The following is a 22,087-nucleotide window of genomic DNA, read 5'->3' as shown; positions in this document are numbered from 1 at the left end:
TTTTAAATCAATAGACATAAAGCCATTGAGTGAGCAAGCGAGCGGACGGACATACGAACGAGTGAACGCGCGTGGGAGAAAGGATTGACGGCTTTAGAATCTAATTATTTTTAAGAATTATTTGATTTTTGATTTAGCTTTCCTTACTTTGATTTGTAATTGTAAAGTTCATTACGGGTTGAAAGACTAGACATCTGGAACTAAATGAGTGAATATTTGGTTAAAGTTATCTCTCAGAATTCCGTTCCTTGCGATAAGAAGTTTTGTTATCGCTGCGTAAAAGCTAATTAAACGTAAATGATGTCTTTCGCCGATAAGAAAACATAGGCGTTTTAAATTATTCAAAGACGCGCAGAAAATTAAAGAAGTAGGAGATGGTTCAGAAAGGCAAGAATGTTTTAAATAGTAGAGGAAGAGGTGAATCGTGTTTATTTGTGGTGCATCGCAGACAGCAGTTGAGCGCAATTTGGTTACAAGGGAGCAGTTTTCCCAGTGATGTAAATTTTGTAGATGAAAGTTAGGTAGTGTTGAAGAACTGGACGTGCCCTGGAAAATTTGCCATTGCACCTAGCATTTTTATTACGATGAGGGTATTAAGAAGGCGGAAAATTAGGTCGAAGTTGAAGTTAGGAGAAGTTTGTCTTAGGGAACAAAATTTTCTTTTGGTACCCAGACGAGTATACAGGAAAAGGGAAATTTAGTCGATGTTGGAATTTTTTTATAGGCGCAAAAGTTTGTCAAGGACCGCGGGAAAAGCTGGACAGGTGTGTTTTTGTCATTTAAAGTGAATCAGGATTTCTTACAGGAATCAAAGGGTAGGTAATGGTCATTAGTGGAAGGGTTAAATACAAAGTTATTTAATAACGTCTAGAAAGGAAGTTTCAACAAAACTTAAGAAGGGATGAATCCAACAGCCGAAGCTAGAATTGAAATATCGACGGGAATTGGCACGGAGATGGACGTACCTAAAGAAAATGGAGAGGTCTCTGTAATGGGGTGACGACCTTCCAGGAAGGGCATTTCGCCGCACTCATGGAGGCATAGAGTATCGGCGGCGGATGTGAAGACGGAATCGGGGAGAATTATTGAATTGAATGGGGATTTGCCAGAAAAAATAAGAGAATCGGCTGCGCAAATGAATGAAAAAATGGAGAAAATAGATAGGAGAGAACCGGAGTGTACACGATTCGCAAAAAAATCCAAAGATAAGCCAAGGGTAGTGGAGAACGCGGAACCGGAAGGAAGACAGGTGAATTTTGTTGCAGGGAGTATTAATAACAATCACAGGAGAGAAAGACGAAATTACGAACATAATAGAAACAATGAAAGGAATAAGTCGGCAACGTTATACTGATAGAGAAAACAGTATGCTTAAACAAAGAGTTGTGTTTAGGGAGGGTGATTTGGTTGTTTTAAAGAAATTAAGAGTGACTGACGGACCGAAGCAAATAAGCGCAAAATTGCTTTTAGCATACGAGGGACCTTATGTAATCAGTAGGAGATTTGGAGATAGTAACGATTGAAGAATGGGGATTCAGAATTAGGGGTAGATTTCATGTGAATATACTGTAGAGATACGATGATAATTTTGCAGAGATTTTGGGTTTTATCTGGCAGGGATAATAGGTTTTCTTTCTGGGCTGTAGGGTTGATGATATAATGTGGCGTCTCGTTTTGACTAGGGAGTTGTTCTTTAGGCGGCGATCGTGTCTGACTATCGACGGGCAAATTCGACCTATAGAAGGGAAATCGGTAAATTGACCAAAGGTCCATAATTCCAAGTGAAGGGGAATACCTGTGTTTAATTGAGCTAGCTTAGTATAAGAATCTCGGAAACTAATATTGATAGAGAAACGGTAAAATTGGGAAAGAATTTTAGGAATCTCTAAGTTATCGCAATTTTTTGTGCTACATTCGACATGGGTAGCTTGTGCATCAAACTCGAATGAATTCTCCATTCTCTGTCCTCTGTCGAAAGTCTTCAGGAATGATAGAATGTTACATTATTTTTCGACCTAAAAGAACTGATATGAATATGGAAAAATTCACCATAAAAAATCCGGCTCGAAGGACCAGATAATGAGCGGTTTTAAGCAAATTTCGAAAAAGCGGTAAAATTGTGCTTCTTCACTTTCGCGGCAGAAATATTTGTTGATATTTATAAAATCATCTCGTTTCCCTGAAAATAGATTGAACCGAATGTGGTGTATTTTTCCATATTCGACAAGTTCGTGCTGCGGGAGCCCCTATTTTGTGGAGCCGCCAATCCCTACATCCGGTCCTCGAAACGGGGCGAAATCTCGACGCATTAACGCAAGTAGTCACACAATAACTTCGCCTGAAACATTTTGTTCGTGTACTGGTCACGGTGAGAAAACTCAATTTGAAAGCTAATGAGGCCAGCACAGTAGTGGGAGTGCGAAGTAGAACAAAATCAAAAAAATGTAATTCACGCTCATTTTACAGCTTAATTAACGCCGGTTTCAGATAGATCTAGCATTACGTCTAGATTTTTTAAATGTTTGTATAGTTCGCGAATGGTATTACAAACACTTGCGAGGGTGATTAGGATTAAAAATTCAATTAAAACCTGTAGTTATTGCAGGATTTATTCTTTGTATTTTAAAGCAACGTAACACTGCAAAATGTAGAAACGGCTTAAATAATAGGGTTTAACCTATTTTACTTCACGAAGTATAGCTCCCCTTGTAATACAAATAAAGTCTAAAACTTTTAGTGTTTTACGTACGTTCTATGAAGCTGGGGAAAACGTAAAAATATGTCAGCGTATTTGGGCTCGGAGTTGCATTTATACTTTTACTAAAATTTTACAAAGAAAATAAATGACTGGCACTGCACTCTACGTATACTATTATTCAAATTAAAGGAAAACGATTTCGCGCTCACCCTACACGTAATTTTTTATTGAACAACTTCAGGAGAGTATGGACTCTTTTTTACTATTAAAAATGTTTCAATTGTGATTTATTGTTAAACTGTTTTTATATGAATAGACATCGATTGATTTATAAGTATTAGATTGTGACAATTTAAGGCCACAGTACACATTTCCATACGATTCCCTGATGTTTTCCTCCTGTACATCCATAATATCCAAATTTCCACAATTTTTCATAAAGTCGGTCGCCTTTTTTTCCATTCTTAAACCGAAATCACTTATTGTTAACGGTATTAGGTAGGGTAGGGTTCTGCATAATTTAATCTGTCGAAAAAATAACAGCTATGTTTTCAAATGGCGACGAGGAAATTCCGAATTCGTATTAATAAATAATTTAAAACATTTCATTTTGATAGGGAAGCGTTAACAGCTTAAATAGGTTTCAATCAGAATTAGATTACCCGGTTTTATCCCGGGCTATTTTTATGCCATTTATCTACTGAGAATTTGCATTTTTACTTAGTGGCTTATGCCATTCAAGTTACTTATTAATGCTTTACAGTAAAAGCCGGCATTGTATATAGTATACTCGAATAAAGTTTTTCACAGAGATAATGGACTTTCAGTACTCTTATTTCTTTGCAGGAGCCTGTTCGATAAACGGGTAACCAGTATGTATGATTTGCTTTCTGCATGACAGAAATATGAATTCGCACTCGCTGGTGGTATCGATTGCGCGCTGGAATCTGCACGATAATTAGCGAATAGGAAGTCTCTGTATTGTATTTTCGCACTCGACAACTGAATTGCCGCAATGTTCAGTAGTACTCCCAAAGGTACAAACAAAAAGTTTCAATATATTTTATATTTAACCCTAATTAGAACTGTGGAAGCGTACTGCAGGGTAAATTATTTTCATTTACCACTGATTAAATGAACTGAATACGTAACAATTTGCACTTAGTTGTTATGATTCAAAGAGAATGTTGAATGTTTACCCTAAAAGAAGAGTGCTGTTAGTTGAATCTACAGTTCTGTCTTTAATTTAGTTCTGTTAATACAGGACTCGCCAATTCTTTATCATTGTTAAGCAGCAACAACCTTGAGCTCACATGGGTCAAAGAGCATACGATTAAAACCGCCTCCCCTTCGAGCAGGTTCATTTCAAGTGTGGGATGGCTTGAGTAACGTTGACGGTTCAGGTCTAGTTTGGTACAGTAATCTTCTAAATGGTTATAGTCTTGAATGCGGTACAGGACAATAACCCCCGACAAAATCCCCCCGCACACAAACTCTCCTCCATTACTCCCCGGGAGGCAATAACCACCGACCAAAAGCCCCCTATGGCATTTTCTAGAGTTTGTAGATATGTGCATGTGGATTTTTTTCTAAATCAAGCTCATACAAACATTCTTAAGGAATTCAACATGAGCGTGACCCCCAGCGGCAGCAGTGTTGGATACTAGGTTATTTGATAGTTTAGATTATTTTGCTTAATTTTCATGTAGTGTTATATAGGTATCGAATTGTTGGGGAGTTATTGTTCAAGTCCCGTGGGTTATTTATCCGAGGCTTATTGTCACCGGGAAGTTTTTGGCGGGGAGTTTTGGGGGTTTTGTCCCGCGGTAACTTGCCCGGGGGTTCTTATACTAGACTCTCATGGTTTTCGATTTTCTTGTATTTTTTGAAAACTATTGGATAAATGTGAATATGTGAAATGTCATCTTCAGACTGCAATAGTTAACGGCATTAGCGCAAGTAGAACTTTGAAACTATTTCTTGACATTTCTTTTTCAGTCAGATTGATGCGAAACAAAGAAAAATAACTCCATTGATGAAGCAGCAAAAGACAAAGATATCGACCTGTGCAAAAGGCGTTTGTTAAAAGCATTGGGATCGGTAACAGTCCTCGTGGCCGCGAGCAGAAGTGATCAGCAAGAGGGTGTAATATCCCCTCTCCTCTGGTCGTTAGTCATGGACGAACTGGTAAACCTAGACGATCTACGCTTTGACGGCATAGCGTATGCAGATGACGTAGCCGGTCCGTGTGGCGCAGTTCAGTTGAAACTGGAGTGTGGTGCTAAGGGTCCCTGGTTCGAATCCGGGTTCGGGCATGAATATTTGTAAATGTATAGCGGGTTGGGTTGGTAGAGCAGCCTTGGCTGAAACCCCGCCCACTCAAAAATAAAGGCAGATAAATAAAAAGGTAAAAAAGTAATCGTAAACGATTTACCAAATGCGCACTTCCACTTGCATTCATTTCCCATTTGTAAGATGCTACTTCTGTTAAAATCGTAAGAATCCGGCCAGAAATATTTTTTTATTTTTTTTATTGTCTTTATTTTATAGTGGGCGGAATGTTAGCAATTTGCTACTCTTCCCACTCAACCCACTATACAATCACAAACAGCCATGCCTTACCTGGGATTCGAACCCAGGACCCTTGTAGCCAAAGTTAGAACTTCTAACGTAAGCTCATCTGAGCTGCGCAGGTCGGCTATGTCGGAAATATGAAAGATAGCGTTGCATAGGCGCAATCCATTTTTGACGTCCTACTTTAATTTCAGTTTATAGGGAGAATTTCATTTCAATGCTTTCATAAATAAGAAAGTTGGCACTGCGCATGTGCAAACTTAAATTGTGAAACTAACGTTAGATTTTCCTTTGTTCCAAGTGGCTACGTATCAAATTTCATTTAAATGCTTCCATAAATAAAAAAGTTGGCACTGCGCATGCGCAAAACCAAATTTTGAAACTGGCCTTAGATTATTCCAAGTGCCTATGTATCAAATTTCATTTAAATACTTTTACAAATAAAAAATGTTTGCAATTCGGTTTAGAAATGGTCGAGATGCGAAAAGGGCACTGTGAATTTTGAATCGATTCGACAAAACTTTTGGCATTGCGTATTATATGGCTAAAGCTATGCCCATATTCAATTTCATGCAATTCAGTTCATAACTATCGGAGATGTCATAGTTATTGTTCACTCAGACAGATAGATGGACAGACAGACAAAGGAACAGACGGACAGACCAACAGACAGACTACAGATAGCAATACAAAATTGTAAACGATCGCTAGGATCGTTAATAAACGGAAAAAATGTAAAATTATGGAATCTGTAAAAAATGGTTTTATGGTTTTTTTACAATAACTTTGTTAGCAATAAACTCGGCACCATAACGAACCAAATAGCGAAAAAAGTAGAACAATAACTCTTAAGATATAGAACTAGTAGCGTCCCAATGGATGGGCGGACGGACAGACGGACGGACAGACGGACCGATGGACGGACGGACGGGCGGACAAAGTGGCTACAATAGGGCATTTTATTTAAATTTTTGTAGAAATGCACTAAAAATGGAGGTGAAGGCATGAAGCCACTTTTGTGTGATCCAATGCCGTATTCCCTTGTTTCAGTGCAGGAATGGTGCGTCGTTCTGGGGCTAAAAGTGCACCCGGACAAGTTAAAAACAGTGCCCTTTACGAAGCGAACAATACTTCGGAAGCTACGATTGGGCATGCAGCGACTGGAGTACACTCAAAAATGAAAATACCTAGGACTGGAGAGGAAGAACTTGGAAGCGTCACATCACCATAGCGGCCAACAAGGCTACCTCGGTCTTAATGAGTTGTTGAACCCTTATGAAGAGGAGATGGGGACTAAATCCCTGTCTTTACTTCTAGATATACACCACTGTAATTAAGCCTATCTTGAGTTTGAGCTACTCCCACAGCTGCCATTGTGGTCTAGTTTGGCCTCACTCCTCTTGATTTGGTGGTGATGAAGGAAGCAGTTAGCAGATTGTTGTGAGGGGGGAGGAACGCGTAAAAGCGAAAAATACTTAGGAGTTTACTTAAACATCCCTGAAGCATATATACTGGATTTTAGAACACATGACACCCGAATACTGCCACGACAAGGACAAGGAAGTCTGTAAGAACAATACAGAATTTGAGCTGGTACACAGATGGCACCAAGTGAAAAAGGGGGTCCGAATTACGTTCTCTTAATGACCTTAGGAACCACTCCTATAGTATCTCAAGGCGTGGTCATTGTGGGCGCCCGCATTAACATCTGATCGGATAGTCAGGCAGTTCTCAAGGCTCTAGCAACCTTCCGATCTCCAAACTGGGATACCACAGAAAATTGGAAGACATAGCCAGGCGTGATCTTGTTACGTTAGTGTGGGTGAGGGGATAGCTGGTAACGAGTAGACTGAAAGGAAAGGTCTTCCGTGTCTCCAATTTTGACTGCGCTTGGTTTGCCTACATCGAAAGCACGGGTCTAGACAGCTGATTGAAACTCTGAACTATTTACGGTCTTATTGTAGTTTCAGAAAGAAAGGAGAATGTTTTTTTCAAGGTTTTTTTCGTGCTATGGGTGGTGTTAAATGTTCCATTTCATATATGACTCTAGAAAAACCGATGGCTCAAGAGTAATGGAGGTGTATTGCTGCAAGTGGACATTTCCATATTTCATGGTATATGAAACCTCGAAACCAGGATTGAAGAAAGTGGTTATCGGAGCTTTTGTCACTCTTGGAAGTGTTAAAATGAACCTAGGTTCTGTAAGCGACCCTACGTCGAATTCTTGTTCTCACTGGAACGGTTTCATGCGTCAAGTGTACGGACATTTTGAAGATACGAAAAAATCTACTGAGCCAGTGTCATTTATTAACTTGAAGCCTTGAAATTTGCAGCGCAAAAAGAATGCACAAAACGTATGTTTCGTTATATTTCAAGCAGCCTGTATATGCAAAAGCCGTAGAAATAGTAGCGGTATGTGAACCACAAAGTGACCTTGCCCAAATTATTATCTGATCAAGTGGTTTTTAAATGATGTCGTTAATGGGGCTAATGGGATATACTATGCAGGGTAGTGGCCTCGAAGGCGTTTGGGAGCTGTATGCAAAAGCTTCCATCGTACACATGTTCAATTCCCTTGTATTTTGAGTTCTATCTAAACATTTATTTGAATTAATTACTTGAGAACGCTTTAAATGACCATAATATCGATTCATCGATGGCGTTGCATTTGATATTATGAAGCGTATTGTCACTATACATTACTTCTTTACTCTTTAACATTTTTCCGAAAAAAATTGGACAGGCGCATATATCGGAAAAGCTGTGCAGTTTGAATCCATTATATAAACAAGAAATGAAACCTAACACATTCGTCGGGCATTATGAATAACTTCGGTGTATTGGATGCCAACTAACTACATTTATTGATTATATAAGTTACATATGAGAACAATTATAATACGTATAGAGTATACTCACTCACCCAGTAAAATATGACTACAAAAACTATAATATGGTTAATACATTGTGCTTACTAATCTATTCCCAACTACAAACTATCCAAAAGAATGGCCGTTCCAGGCTTATTCCATATTTTTATTGTTGCCTACTAAAAAAATGTTAGATTTGAGATTACAACATAAAAAAGGTATACCTTATGGGTTTGGAAGAGGCACAACGTAGATACCTGGCTCTTCCTCAATGGTTTCCAGTTTGTGGTCGGAGCTGAAACCACAGTTTCTGTGTTTAAAAGCTACTGACGGTAATTTTATACTTACGTCTTGCTGTCCACAGCAGCTTCCGGGTCAATTTTCTTGTAAACCCATTTTGTCTTCAACATGGTAAAAATGTAGAGCAACGAGCATATTAAAAAAAATGGAATACCAAAGAAAATGATCTCACTGCTTAAGAGGAATGGGCGAAAGTCGCCGTACCCCCACATACCTATACAAAAATATGAACTAAATCTAACGAAATTAAAAGCAATATGTACCTGTAGGTGTGTTATGACCGGTGACAACACTTCCTGTACAAAAGGCAACGCCATGAAGCAAAATAACCAACAACAACATTTTGACAATCTTTTCAGCTCAGTACGTACCGAAGCTAATTAAGAATGATATGAATCAATTACCGGGTTTGTCTTCCTATAAATGCAGACACTGTTCACGTGTGCAAAGGGGCGGGCCAGCAATCATAAACAAAAAATGCGCTTTTTCCTTCTTTCACATTGGTATAAATTGAAAACGAGAGGTGAGCGAAAAGTTTCAAAGTCCTACTTGCGCTTCGGCGTTATCTATTGCATACTTTCGATATAATTAGATTTGTACTGGCAATTTCTTATATTCACATTCTTCGAATACCTGAAACTGAAAAACCATATCACGCCCCTTTTTACAAAAAGTAATTTGTCCCCATTATAAGGTAGAGTAAAACCTACCCCTGCAGTGTAATTGGTCTAACTCAGACAACTGATTACATCAAAACCTTGTTTTAATATTTTTTTATTCAGGTGACTTTATTGAATTTTTTAGGGTGAGGTCCCTCAATTATTTGCGCAACCCGGGCTATTTATTTCGACTGCAAAGTATTTCAAAACCTTTTTTCATGTGTTTCAGGGATTTACATGAACAATAAACCTTTGTATGAATTCAAAAAGACTTGATTACGGATCAAATATTTACAAAATTACACTGTTAGCTGGCAACCTTATTAATATTTTTAAACAATTATTGTTCATCGTCAATGACTAAAGCGTTTCGGTGGAATAATAGAAGTTAACGCGCGTAATTAATTTCTCATACAGTAGAATTACGCAATTACAGTGAAAATGGTAAACAACTGACAAACGCCAAGCACAATCGGGTTTTTTCTGCTTGGAATTATTATTGTGACCTGACCAAATTGAAAGCTCATCGCCATTTTCCATTTTTGCCTGATTTTGACTACGCCTACGATTTATATTCAACCTTTAATAGGACCCAAATTACACCCTAATTTTATGCAAAATAGAGCATGTACAAAATGAACTTTTGTTAACGACCGATTGTTGCTAAAGGTTTAAGCTTGTGAATGAAGTTAAATTTGATAACAAATTATTATCAATGTGTGATAAAAATGCAAGATATATATTTTATAGATCTGATAACGGTGACAGTGCATGAATTAGCTAAATTATTTTTGTTTTATGCAAATGTTGTAACATTATATATTTGAATGAAAGTTATTTCAATCAAAAATGTTGACCGAAAAGGCAGTTATTGTGGCTGGCTGGCTGGCTGTCCGGCTGAGATCTCAGCAATTACAATTGCTAGAGACTTTAAATTTTCACTAAAAGTTTTATGTTATAGTGTAGATGAGCAGGCTCTAGTCTATTTTAAGTTAGATTACTCGTGAGATCGATAATTTTAAACTTTGCTAATGAAATACTGATCTGCATTACCAAAAATGCGCTTTCATCATGCATATGCTGATTTACAACTTGTTTATTTTCTTTTTTCCCACTTTTAAGCTAATTTCACAACCCCTCAGAATCCAACCTAACTAAGTGGGCAGGAGTGGTCAATCCCTGTGGCTTCTCACTACCCGCCTGTATACTTATGTCGACTTTAACAAGTCATGATCAAGTTCGATTTCTCGAAGTTCTACTCCACTTCCATATCCAGAACTCCACCATAAGGGGGTACTGAGATTTATGGGGAAAAGGTTATCAAGTCCTTCTTTGCTGGTTAGTTTTGAACACCGCCCGCTTTTAACATAATTTGGTCGTCAGGTTTACGTTCCCGGACCCTTCGGTGGCCCGTTTCCGGCAACGCGGAGAAAAGGGATAATTCTTCCCCTTCAACTGACAAGCGAGCCCTGAAGGAGAAACTGTTTGGGGGAAGTAGTGTTACCGGAGGGTCTCGGGAGTATGAAATACCCCCCCCCCCCTTTCCCAACCCAGTATGCAGTATATACTATATTACAGATATACGATAGTTCCATTGCCATTTCCAGAACATCATGAAAGCAAAACTATTTGTGGAAGTCCGGGGGTCTGGGGGGTATTCCATACCCCACTGTATACATATACACCGTCATAAGGGGGTAGTGAAGTTTATGGAGAAAAGGTTAGTCCTGCTTTGCTGGTTGGTTTCGAACATCCGCTGTTTTAAACATAATTGTTCTAGTACATTTCAGACTTTTTGATCCAAAAATCTTGACGTCAAACATTTTAGATCTTTTAAAGCCTTTAGGATCTTACGGCTCCCTAAGTCGTCTATTTCCATCGTAAATTTGAAAAATCATGGCTTTTGAGTTTACAAAATTTTGGGCTGTTTGACCATTGAGAGCGCACATAGTAGACCTTTCATAGCCTTCAAGATCTCAAAGTTTCGAAATTCGACGATTTATTATTTTGAAAGATCATTGGGTACAAAAAATTTAAGAATTCAAAAATGGGCCTTCTGAAACCTGAATTTTTTAGCGCATTTAGAACCAAAGGTCTTGAATTTCACTCACATATCACACTTTTTAAAGGCTGCAGGATTTTAACACTTCTACAGCCGGCATTTTCCATTGTAAATTTAAATGATTAAACGAACTTACCTTAGTGAAGTTCAATCATAATTGTATGAAGATCTCTTTTGCCTGATTTTGACTACGCCTACGATTTATATTCAACCTTTAATAGGACCCAAATTACACCCTAATTTTATGCAAAATAGAGCATGTACAAAATTCTGAATCTTGAATTTTTCATTTTCTGGATTTATTAGAATACTATTCGAAAAATGCGAATATGAGAAACGTAAAAGAAATTATCAATACTTATCTAATCAATCGGAAGTCTGCAATAGATAACTGCGTTAGCGCAAGCCAGGACTTTGAAACTATTTCCTTACCTTTCGTTTTCAATCATATCAATGAGAAAGAAAAGAAGAAGCGTATTTTTTGTTTATGATTGGTACCCGCCCCATTGCACACGTGAACAGTGTCTGCATTTATAGCAAGTAAACTCGATAATTGATCTATATTACCCTTAATTTCCTTCTCATCAAGCATAAAAATGTTCTTTTTGGCCATTCTCTTCCATGGCGTTACCATTTGTGCGGGACATATCGTAAGGGATTATATACGACCTACAGGTAGATATTGTTTTTAATTTCGTTACGCTTAATATACCTTTTTTTGTGTAGGTGTGAAGCCCGCTGACTCTCCACCATTTGCATTCAACGGTGCATTACTTATCTTTGCAGTACCCTTTATTTTGATAACCACGCTCTGCATTTTTGCCATTTTGGGATTAACATTGCCTTACCAGAAAATTTATTATGTGGATACCAACAATAAGTATAAATTACTGTCAATTAGTTTTAACCCTTTGATTTACACAGAATCTTTTATTTCAGCGTCCACGTCCAAATAGAAAATATGGAAGAAGGGCGTGATGTCCTCGTCGTGCCTCTTCGAGACCTCATAAGGTACATTTTTTTAGCTTTATATATCTTGAGTCTAACTCTTAATTTTAGAGACAACAAAAATATGGAATAAAGTCGAAATCTATTGATGGAGAACTCACTTTTTTTGGATAGTTTGTAGTTGGGCATAGCAAACACAGTGTATTACACAATGTAGTTTCTTTTGTTTTCATATTCTTTGTATGAGTATTTTTTATCTATTGTAAGTTGTAATTGTACTTAAAGTGTAATTTGGTATAATCAATAAATGTGATATACAGAAGTTATTCAAAATAACTGATTAATGTACTTTCGTTTGTGTTATAAATATACCAAAAATGAATTAAACAAATTCACATTGCTAAAACCGCGCAGTTTTTGCAATATCTGCACCGTGGAAATAAAAAAAAAGTTGGCAAACATTGGAAAAAAAAGAACATCCGATTTTTAACTCCGTAGCTCGAGCTAGGTGACCTTTGCGATCACCGTTTTGTGTTACAATTTCCTCAAATGTCGAGTTTTTAGATCACTATAAGCAACTTTTAAAGAATAACATTTTGTCCGTCTGTATGTAATGTATGTACGTACGTACGTTGGTAATTTTCCTAGGTAACGGATTTTGTTCAAATTTTGGACATGTATGTAGGATAAGAAAAATAACGGAATTTGAAAAAAAATTTGGAGCGCAGCAACGGCATTGAAGACCGATTTCCGTAACGCCTTCAAAATGATTTCATGCTCCAAGAGTTCCAGTCAATTATCACAGAGCATGTCATAATGCTATCGCAATGGCACGATTCGCTTTTGAAGCGATAAGCAGACACTTTCTCAGAGCGGTGTTCTTGTGGACCCCTAGGCTTCACTCAGCAATGCTTTCTCTCGTCCCAACTTGGCACCCTCATGGATAGGTAAGATGTCGAAACCTGCATCGTACTAAGACTTGGTATCTGTAGGTTTCAACCCCACACCTGCAACTATGACAAACAAGCAGAAGGCAATGGCCACCATGGGGGCACCTACACTACTTCCATTCTAGAGCTGGTCTCTCTAACCATGATGGCAAGCAATAATTTTTAATTTCTGATCGAATATGACACCATTACCAAGTCTGTAAGTGGTGTACTTCCGGAGCCTTTGTGATACAGACAGACAGACAGACATTAAGAGCGCAACAGTGCACTTTTTATTTTTTTAAAGTGAAAGTGCATTAAAAAGCTGGGCTCAAGGGTTCTGCTCTGTACAGCGCTTGTATGGGAGCGAGATGCCGGAACGTTCTCTAGTGGGCATCGTTCTGCAGCATCCGCTGCTTTTGATGTAAATAGCTGTGTTAAATACATAATATACCCTCGGATAATAATTCCTTTATAAAAAAAAACATCTAAAAGAGTCTTAAAGCAATTACCGTCGCCATGTTTCTGAAATACTTTTGACCAAGGGCGTGCTATATTCCGGGGGCGTATCAAACTAACGTCTTTGTAAATGGAACGCTACATTGCAAGTAGAAAAACGTTCTTTTCTGAACTTGAACCCACGTTTTCTAATGAAATGTTTTTTTTGGGGGAGGGGGCGCTATTTAGAATTTTAAAAAAAGTACTTAATAAAAATTATGTGGTAGTGGAAGAGGTCTTAGCCAAGGCCTCAATTCAAAACCTTCTAAAAAAAATTGTCAAAGCAAATCGTTAAAATTAAGGGTACAACATGTTCCATAAAAAAATAAGTGCTTTCTAAATCTGAAATAACATATATGGTGTTGTTCCATTTAAAAAAAAACGCAAGTTTGATACGCCACTGGAATACAGAACGCCCCTAGTTACCAAAAATGTTTTAGAAACATGGCGACGGTAATTGCGTACAATTTTGCTTTAAAACTTGTTTCGGTATATCTGTATGGTAAAGGAATTATGATCCGAGGGACTTAGATGCTACACTCTGTATATAACACTCTTCCGTTATTGACATACAACGCCCAGCCACGCGCAGAAAAGTAAAATTTGGCATGTAAGTTCCTTGGGGATCGTAGGCGACCACTATGAGGATTTCCCGAAATTCGTACGGGAACGGAAAAAAATGGGATTTTACGTTTTACTGTCGAAGTTGCGGAAGATAGAGACTCCGAAAGCATTTCCCGAAATTCCCTCGAAAACGGGACACGGAAACGCGAAAAAACGCGATTTTTCGTTTTACAGCAGAAACTGCGGGAGATAGAGACTTGGCGTTTAATATTTAAGTTTCTTTGAAGATGTTAAGGTGTACTTCTAATCTAAAACACTTCCAGAATTTCCCACGGAGGCGGCCAAAACTGAATTCAGACAGAGGGTAATATTTATGCATGTACGTGGTCACGGGCAAAAGCTAGTTACGTATATGATTTGGTTTTTACGAATTAAACATAAATAAAACCGTTCTTTGCTTTATTTTATACCTTTTCTTCTCTTTCGTAAATCATAAGGCACTAAAGTTTGGAAAATTCAAATTTTTAGATCTTTCTCATCTTTGTTATATAGCTCTATGCATAAATGAAAGGTAAATATATTTTTTACAACTGAGTACCTACATTTCAGAAATGAAGCCCCAGAATCAGTACAGATGCCGATATTTCAATTAGTGGACAATTAATGTCTATATTTCGAAAAAATATTTAATATTTGAAAGGCTATATCTCGGGACCTATTGGAGACAGAGATACTTTTGATCGCAAATTGTAAAAAATTTTATCGTCGTAATAAATTTCCTACAATAAGTCTTTGACAGCCACACCTTTGTCCCAAACCTGTCTTGCATAAGCAAAATATCGTGTTCAATATAGCGTCAGGTGTGGCAGGGTCCAGGGTTCCAGTGCTAACGACACCTCCCGGCTGCGAGTGCTGAAATCATGCAAGTCGGAACGTGTTTATTGACGTCATGGTAGAGAAACTAGACTTCTTGAATTTGTATTTTTTTTGTAAAAAATTTAATGAGCTTTCATTTTGTAAATATGTGGTTTGTGGTTATGGAAAAGTTGACAGCTTTAGAGACTTGAGGAAAAACCGAAAAAAGGGACCTAAAATTGAAAATGGCGGCATGTTGCGCACCCCCTACATATGCGGATTTTGGAGATGTTCAAGAGGAAGATCCAAAGAACATTTATTTATTTCTATTTGGCGATTTCGGTAGTAGATTGACCGGGCTATGTGCCATTGTACCTACTAAGGCGCTTTCGAGTGATTGGTAAGAATGTAAGTTGAATATCCTGAATATACAGAAGGAAATTGATGATTCAGTTCAGAAATAGTCGTGTGGGAGTTGCAACGCAGACTAACACCCTTTGGTAAATTGTCAAACTTTCCGAAATTCTTATTCCTCCATCAGGACGGTAAAGTTCATCACTGAAAATGAATTTATTTTTATTAGTGATAACTCCATACTGGATGCAATTGACGGTACCCTCATTCGTTTGAAAAATGTGCTACACTTTTCCCTTGAACTGTTCATGAACCACGGATATAAAAAGGAGGGTGCTCTACCAACTCGATTTATTAGAAACGTACAAAATTTTGCATACCCAAAATGGCAACCCTCTGTGTCGTAGTTGTGCACCTACTCAAAGGTGCCCCGAAAGTGAAAAACATTAACGAATCAGTTATGTAAATGATCGTGTGATTATTGTATCGGAAAACTAATATTGCCCAACAATTATGTGTTATGTACTTATGAACTTAGCCCCAAAAATTTCAACAATGCAACATGGATTTATAAACTGTATCCAACTTAGCTTCTTTTTTGGAAATTGTTGCACCTGTTATTGATGCACGCGAACACATTGACACAATCTATACGGACTTTTCCAAAGAATTTGATAGCGTCGACCACATCACCTGCTTATTAACCAGGTCCTAGAGAATTTATAATGTTGCGGTGTCTTTCCGTCCATCCGTCCGTCCGTCCGTCCGTTAGCACGATAACTCATAAACGAATGGACCGAATACGATGAAATTTTGCAGGTGGATTCTTTATCAAATTTGTAGATCGGAGTTCGTGAATTGGTAATGTAAACCGAAAAATAAAGAAGGCCCTTTTGACATCTCTGTGAGTTATGAACCGAATTGTATGAAATTTAATGTGCGTATAGCGTTAGCCATATAAAACGTAATTCAAAAAGTTGAGCCTAATCGATCAACAACAAACGGGATTGCAAACTTTCTTATTTATGAAAGCATTTAAATGAAATTTCATACATATACACTTTAAATAAAAGCAAAATTAACACCAAGTTCAAAATTTGGTTTTGCACATGCTATAGACATACCCAGGAGCTATATTTGTTTACAAGTTTATTATTCATAGTGTTTGAGAATGATCTGGATACATATTACTGTCAAAAACTTGATGTACGTGCACTTATTGAATCGATCAAGGTTTGTTCCCTGAAAGTTTTGAAGCTCGTGTCTTATAAAGTTAATGGTTGACTGTTAGTAAAAATTTATCATCGATATTCAAACTCATTTATTAATTATTGTTGTATTCCTGTATTATTATTACTTGCATGTATTTGTTTATCTTTTATTTTATGTATATGTATATATTTGCTAATTAGATGCTATGTGCCAATGACGCGTCGAAGCCAATGATTGGTGGAATGACAAATCAAGATCATTACTACTTTTTCGTACTTAAAAATTTCAGTTGTTCACATCTTCACTTCCCTTTTTTTCTATGTCGACCCAGTACCTGCCTTGATTATTTCTATTTTCGCGAAAGTTTATAATTGCCAATTATGTGACGACCACGTATTCGCGATTTCCAGTAAAAGCCCCGTAATGCCATTTTTTTTGTAAGTAGATCTTAAAAATGTTTACTGTTTTGCAATGCTTTTTTTTGGGATAAAAGCTAGGGCAAAACGTATTTATATATAAAAGTGGAGTTTACTTCTGAGAATGTTCACTAGATTGAAATTTAAATCGAATAGAAAAGAGCCTTTAGGAATGGTATACTGCTCGTTTGTTTGTTTCAATCACTTCAATTTAACTACGTCTGAATAAAACAATGTTTCTTAAAAAATTCGCTATTGGCGCGGGATTGCAACACTTAGATCCACTCACTCCACAATGAAATATTTTCTTTGCTGAGCGTAAACAAAAACGCTGCAGCGTATTTGTAGTAATAGCGGTCTTATTAATCAAGTATAAAGGGACAAGTCCGATTAAAGCAAACAACGCAATAACCGTTCCGTGGTAATTAGATTGTAGTCTTAAGAAACTCAGGTGCAACATACAGAACTTCAAGTACTTACCTAATGATACTTGCAAAATTCAATGACCGTAATAAAGTGATGGACAAGCAAATAACTTTTTTTACTTGTACTGGCTTAGGAAAGTTCTATCAGATCGCTCTTGATGAATTGCTTCTACTAAACTTAACTGGCAGTTAAATTTATAAGGAGGGCGGAGGACTGGCCCTTGCCATGATAAAATTACTTTTACAACCCTCGTGTCAGAAGTAGGTTATTTTCTTGTACTGAAATTAAGCTTGTTTTTCGATTATATGACAACATGATTGAAGATGCCACTTGACCTACTACAACTTTTACTCTAAATAATACTCTGAGCTTCAGTAAACGAGTGAAAACTATGGGAAGTAACCTGTAAATTCATAGATAACGGAAAAACTGAGTTAAACCATTGATCGATTATTTATATCTTTGTATCTGACGCAAATGTAAGTGCTTACAATAATACAAAAATGTAATATTGTATCATAAAAATTGCGAAGCCCTTAGTTTTTGAAAACTTAAATACTCCAGCCTAATGGGCACAGTTTAGTCAAGCAAATTTGTGACCCTACTTAATCGATCAACCCAAATTTAATTTTTGAAATTTCAAAGCTAATTTGGGATTCTCTATCATCTTTCTGGAAAACCTCAATTTTTTCGACGTATTTTTGGTTCATTTGGAAAAAATGCTTGGTTTGATTGCAGATATCGGAGAATGGGTGACGTAACATTAACACACTGACCCTACTCGAAAAATTCGCACGAAATGTGACAATTCACGCCAAAAAAAATTCACCCCCCCCCCCCACGTATTACGCGCCCTAGACATCTCAGGAAGACAGGAAGAATTCTTGTTCGAAAATCTGCAATTTTTCGTTAAAGGCCTCGAATTAGTGTTTTCCGGAGCCTTCCCAAAACCCTACAGACATACGATCCTTTCAAAAAGCTCTGGAGGAGGCTAAAACGCTATGGAACGAATGTAGAAATTTTATTAAAAGCTCCAAGAAGGACCATCGATACAAAGCTCGGAGAAAACTCGACTACATATCCTGGAAAATCGTTGAAAGCCCTGGAAAGCACTTGCAAGGGTTTCCCTACCATAGAGACCTAGACCCTTGCCGGATCTTTTTAAATAATTTTCCTTAGACTCGCCCAACTTTGGAAATGCAAGACTCGATAGTTTTAGTGGCAACCCTTTAAGCTGTGTTTTTCTAACGCAGATAAAGAAAAGGACAAATGACGTTGGTGTACTCGACTACTCTAATTCTTCTTTGCCCTTATAGGCAATTTCAAGGGCGGTATCTGCGTCTTTAGTACTTTTTAGGCCAGACGCAGAGCTTTAGATACAGCTCTGGAAAATCTAGAACATTTTGGAAAGCTATAGTTTACCTTGAATGCATTGAGTCTTTTTCTAGAGCACTCTAGATCATTTCCAGACTTTTTTAGGTATTTTATAAGGCTAGATACACTCGGTGAACTGAAAACTTAAATAATCCACCCTAATGGACACAGTATATTCAAGCAAATTTCTGACCATACGTGTTCATCGACCAAACATTGTAACTGGAATTTTATTTTTGAAATTTCAAAGCTAATTTGGTATTCGCTATCGTTGTGCTGAAAAACGTCAACTTTTTTTGACAGTATTTTATTTATTTATTTTTGGTGTTTATTTTTAAGTGGGCGAGATTTTAGTCATGGCTACCCTACCAACCCAAGCCACTATGCCCAGCCCGGCATTCGAACCAGGGATCACAAACGAGTTTTCAGGCTACTGCACCACACACGTCGGCTTTTTGGTTTTTTTTGTTCATTTAGAAAAAAAACATTTGGTATGATTGACGATATCGGAGAATGGGTGACCTAAAAACACGGACACGTACCAATTGCATAATACTTAGTACGGCGGGCGCGGACAATTAGCATACTCGCATTACGTACCAGAAAAATTCCCAAGGACTGTGACCATTCATACCGAGAAAATTCGCACTTGAACCAGTATAATCCTCACCCACGCATTTCGCACCAATTCGTGCATAATTTCGCATCCTTATTACTAGTACACGAAAAATTCGCGTTAGCGAAACTCGAAAACGGATTTGGTCGCAAGATTTGCAAATCTTCATCAAACTTTTCAAAAAAGGAGTTGCTTCGGAATTCAAAATAGTTATCCCAAAAGTATGGCAAATGTAATATCTACCGTACGGAAAAAATTATGTCATTTAAAAGGATCTATTTCTCAACACATGAGAGTTCTTTTTGAATATGCAAAATCATTTTTTTAAAACAAAGTGACATTCTAATTGTAAATATCGATTTTGTAAATGTGTATGCTTATTATTTATTATTTTAGTTACCTGTAGAGCCCGTCACTATTAAATTTTTGGTCATTTAAATGATCTAAAAAGTCGCAGAAATTGCATGGCACTGCCAAGATTAATTCCGAGATTAATTCAATTGGCAAGGATTGGGTATGTTTTACAATCGATATTGATAGCTCCCCCATGTACAATTACAATATCTAAGCCGTTATAGGGCTTCCTCAATGCCTGGAAGTGTTTTTCGTAGCCTTCTCTAAAACTCAAAAATCTCGGAAAAAGGCTAAAACGCTATGGAACGAATCCAGAAAGGCAGATCAAAAACAGGAGAAATGACATTGGCGATACTTGACTACTCGGGCGCTTTTCTACCCTTATACGTCTGCGTCTTTAGGGGTTTTTAGGACAGACGGAAAGCAGAGCAAATTCTGGCAAGCTATTACCTTGAATGCAATTAAAGGGGGCTTTTAGCGAATCATTTTTTAAGGCATTATTCACCATTTCCGGATATTTTGAGGGAATTTTCTAACCCAATATATATTTACAAATATCTATGCCCGCCCCCGGATTCGAACCAGAGACCTCTAGTGTCACAGTCGAGTTTCCACGCGACTGCGCCACACAGGTCGCCGTTTTTGGTGGTGTGATTCATTTGGAAAAAAATATTTTGTTTGGTTGCAGATAGACTTAGTTCTCAGGCGAGTGCAGAAAATTAGCACAATAGAAATAGCAGCATTGGGATCAAATTCTTCTTGTGAAGTTAGCAATAGACTTACAACCATAGATTCTTCTCTGTCCTTTTTGAATATGTCATTTTTTTGCAAAGCAGGCAGATATTCTAATTGTAGATATCGTTTATTAACGATCCTCGAGATCGTTTATAATATTGTATTGCTGTCTGTCTGTTCGTCTGTCAGTCCGCCTGTCTGTCCGTCTGTCTATCCGTGTGCACGATAACTTTGTGCAGAAACGTCCGATAGCTTTGAAAATTGATACACATGTTCTTCAGAATATAAGAAAGGTCGCTATTGTTTTTCGGCTCTGTAGACTAACGGTGACAGTGACAGCCCATATCTTCAAAAAAGGGTTTCTTTTATAATTCTTGTTACAAAGAACGTATAATGTTCGTTTTCTGTGTTAGTAAATTATTCCTTAAACGTCAGGTACTATGCAGATGAATAAAAAAAATTGCGCATGTGCAACCCAACCTTTGGTATTTCCGCAATCCTAATTTTTTTATTTGTTAAGGTATTTAAATGAAATGTATATTATATCGAATAAAAGTAAAACTAATGCCTACTCAACAAATTTGTGTTGCGCATGCGTAATTCGATTTTTTCACATCTCCGTTAGTTATGAACCGAATTGCATGAAATTTTTTGTACTCATTGAATGGAAAGATAATGTTTCCAAGCATCCTCGATGCACGGGAAAACGACTTTCCCGCATCGCGGTGTTTTTTAGTTTCCGCTGGAAAGAATATGCGCGTTCTTCGTACTTATTGAAGTCAACGAACGTGTCATGGTTAACTGTCATCTGCTGTAAAATCAATTAAACCGTTGGTTGAGGGTATTTAGTGCGATTAATTACCGCAAGAACTTATAACGCAATCAAATTATTTTTCAGAATTGGAACTCAAGAAAAAGTAAAATTTATTGTTGTGTGAAGTGATATTCTGCAACTATTCGCATATGCAGTTTAAGAAAGCACATATTAACACACACAAAGCTTCCAAGGATTTTAAATGTAACGAGTGTATTTACGCAACTCAAGATATTCAGTGCAAACCATGCAATGGCGTGACCAGTAGCACTCATTGCAAAGGCAAAATATGTATTAACCAAAGATATGGAAGTTTTAAATGTGACCAGTGCATTATTAAAAGTGGGTAGTTACAAAATTATGTTACCAACCAAACATATGATTGTGTTACCAACTCATGATTTAATTTACAAAACTTTATTAATTTTGATCTCGTTACAAAAAATATTGTACCTAACTCTTTCGGAAAGAATTTTCCCGCATTCGCACTAAATGCAGCACTCCCTACGGTCGTGCTGCAAACAAAGTGCTCATGCGGGAAAATTAACTTACCGAACTTGTTAGGTAAATAACTATTGTATGTACGCACCTGGCACCTCGAATAAAGTAAAAACTAATGCCGATTCAAAAATTTGTTTTACAAGCTATGCTGATCTGCTAGGACAGAATCAATCCCTTAAGGTGCCCTAATTCGGTAACTAATTGACATACAGAGCTTCGATGGGGTTCAAATTGTCACATGCAATTATGACTTTGATGTTTTTTCAATTTATTCGAAAACCTGACGAAAAACTAAATGGTGCATTAGAGTTTTGGAACAAGCGGGACT

At 37.4% G+C, this 22,087-nt stretch overlaps 2 protein-coding genes and 1 long non-coding RNA gene across 4 annotated transcripts in view; 1 reads left to right on the top strand and 2 right to left on the bottom strand.

Moving 5' to 3' along the window:
- The window catches only part of LOC116166878 (lachesin-like), a 153,412-nt gene that overhangs the window by 56,451 nt on the left and 74,874 nt on the right, over nt 1-22,087 (bottom strand). The window lies entirely within an intron of this gene.
- LOC116166882 lies at nt 8,113-8,831 on the bottom strand. The gene is made up of 4 exons (XR_004144432.1): nt 8,706-8,831; nt 8,491-8,656; nt 8,367-8,437; nt 8,113-8,321 (listed from the first exon to the last, which is right to left on the bottom strand). It is a non-coding gene; the product is annotated as an uncharacterized LOC116166882 (long non-coding RNA).
- LOC116166881 lies at nt 11,707-12,358 on the top strand. Its single transcript, XM_031482071.1, has 4 exons — nt 11,707-11,838; nt 11,890-12,043; nt 12,103-12,174; nt 12,223-12,358. The coding sequence occupies exons 1-4, from the start codon at nt 11,760-11,762 to the stop codon at nt 12,242-12,244; spliced, it is 327 nt and encodes a 108-aa protein (XP_031337931.1). The 5' UTR covers nt 11,707-11,759; the 3' UTR covers nt 12,245-12,358.

This window comes from Photinus pyralis, unplaced genomic scaffold (genome assembly GCF_008802855.1).
Source record: "Photinus pyralis isolate 1611_PpyrPB1 unplaced genomic scaffold, Ppyr1.3 Ppyr1.4_LG3b, whole genome shotgun sequence".
Taxonomy (NCBI): domain Eukaryota; kingdom Metazoa; phylum Arthropoda; class Insecta; order Coleoptera; family Lampyridae; genus Photinus; species Photinus pyralis.
Note: the sequence above shows the minus strand (reverse complement) of the source record. Positions and strands in the feature narration are given on the sequence as shown.

What these genes read in the sequence shown, in the direction of transcription:
- LOC116166881 (XM_031482071.1), top strand. Translation starts at nt 11,760, where the DNA reads ATGTTCTTTTTGGCCATTCTCTTCCATGGCGTTACCATTTGTGCGGGA. An exon ending in GGATTATATACGACCTACAG is followed by an intron (nt 11,839 to 11,889) that starts GTAGATATTGTT and finishes TTTTTTGTGTAG; the next exon opens with GTGTGAAGCCCGCTGACTCT. An exon ending in TATGTGGATACCAACAATAA is followed by an intron (nt 12,044 to 12,102) that starts GTATAAATTACT and finishes CTTTTATTTCAG; the next exon opens with CGTCCACGTCCAAATAGAAA.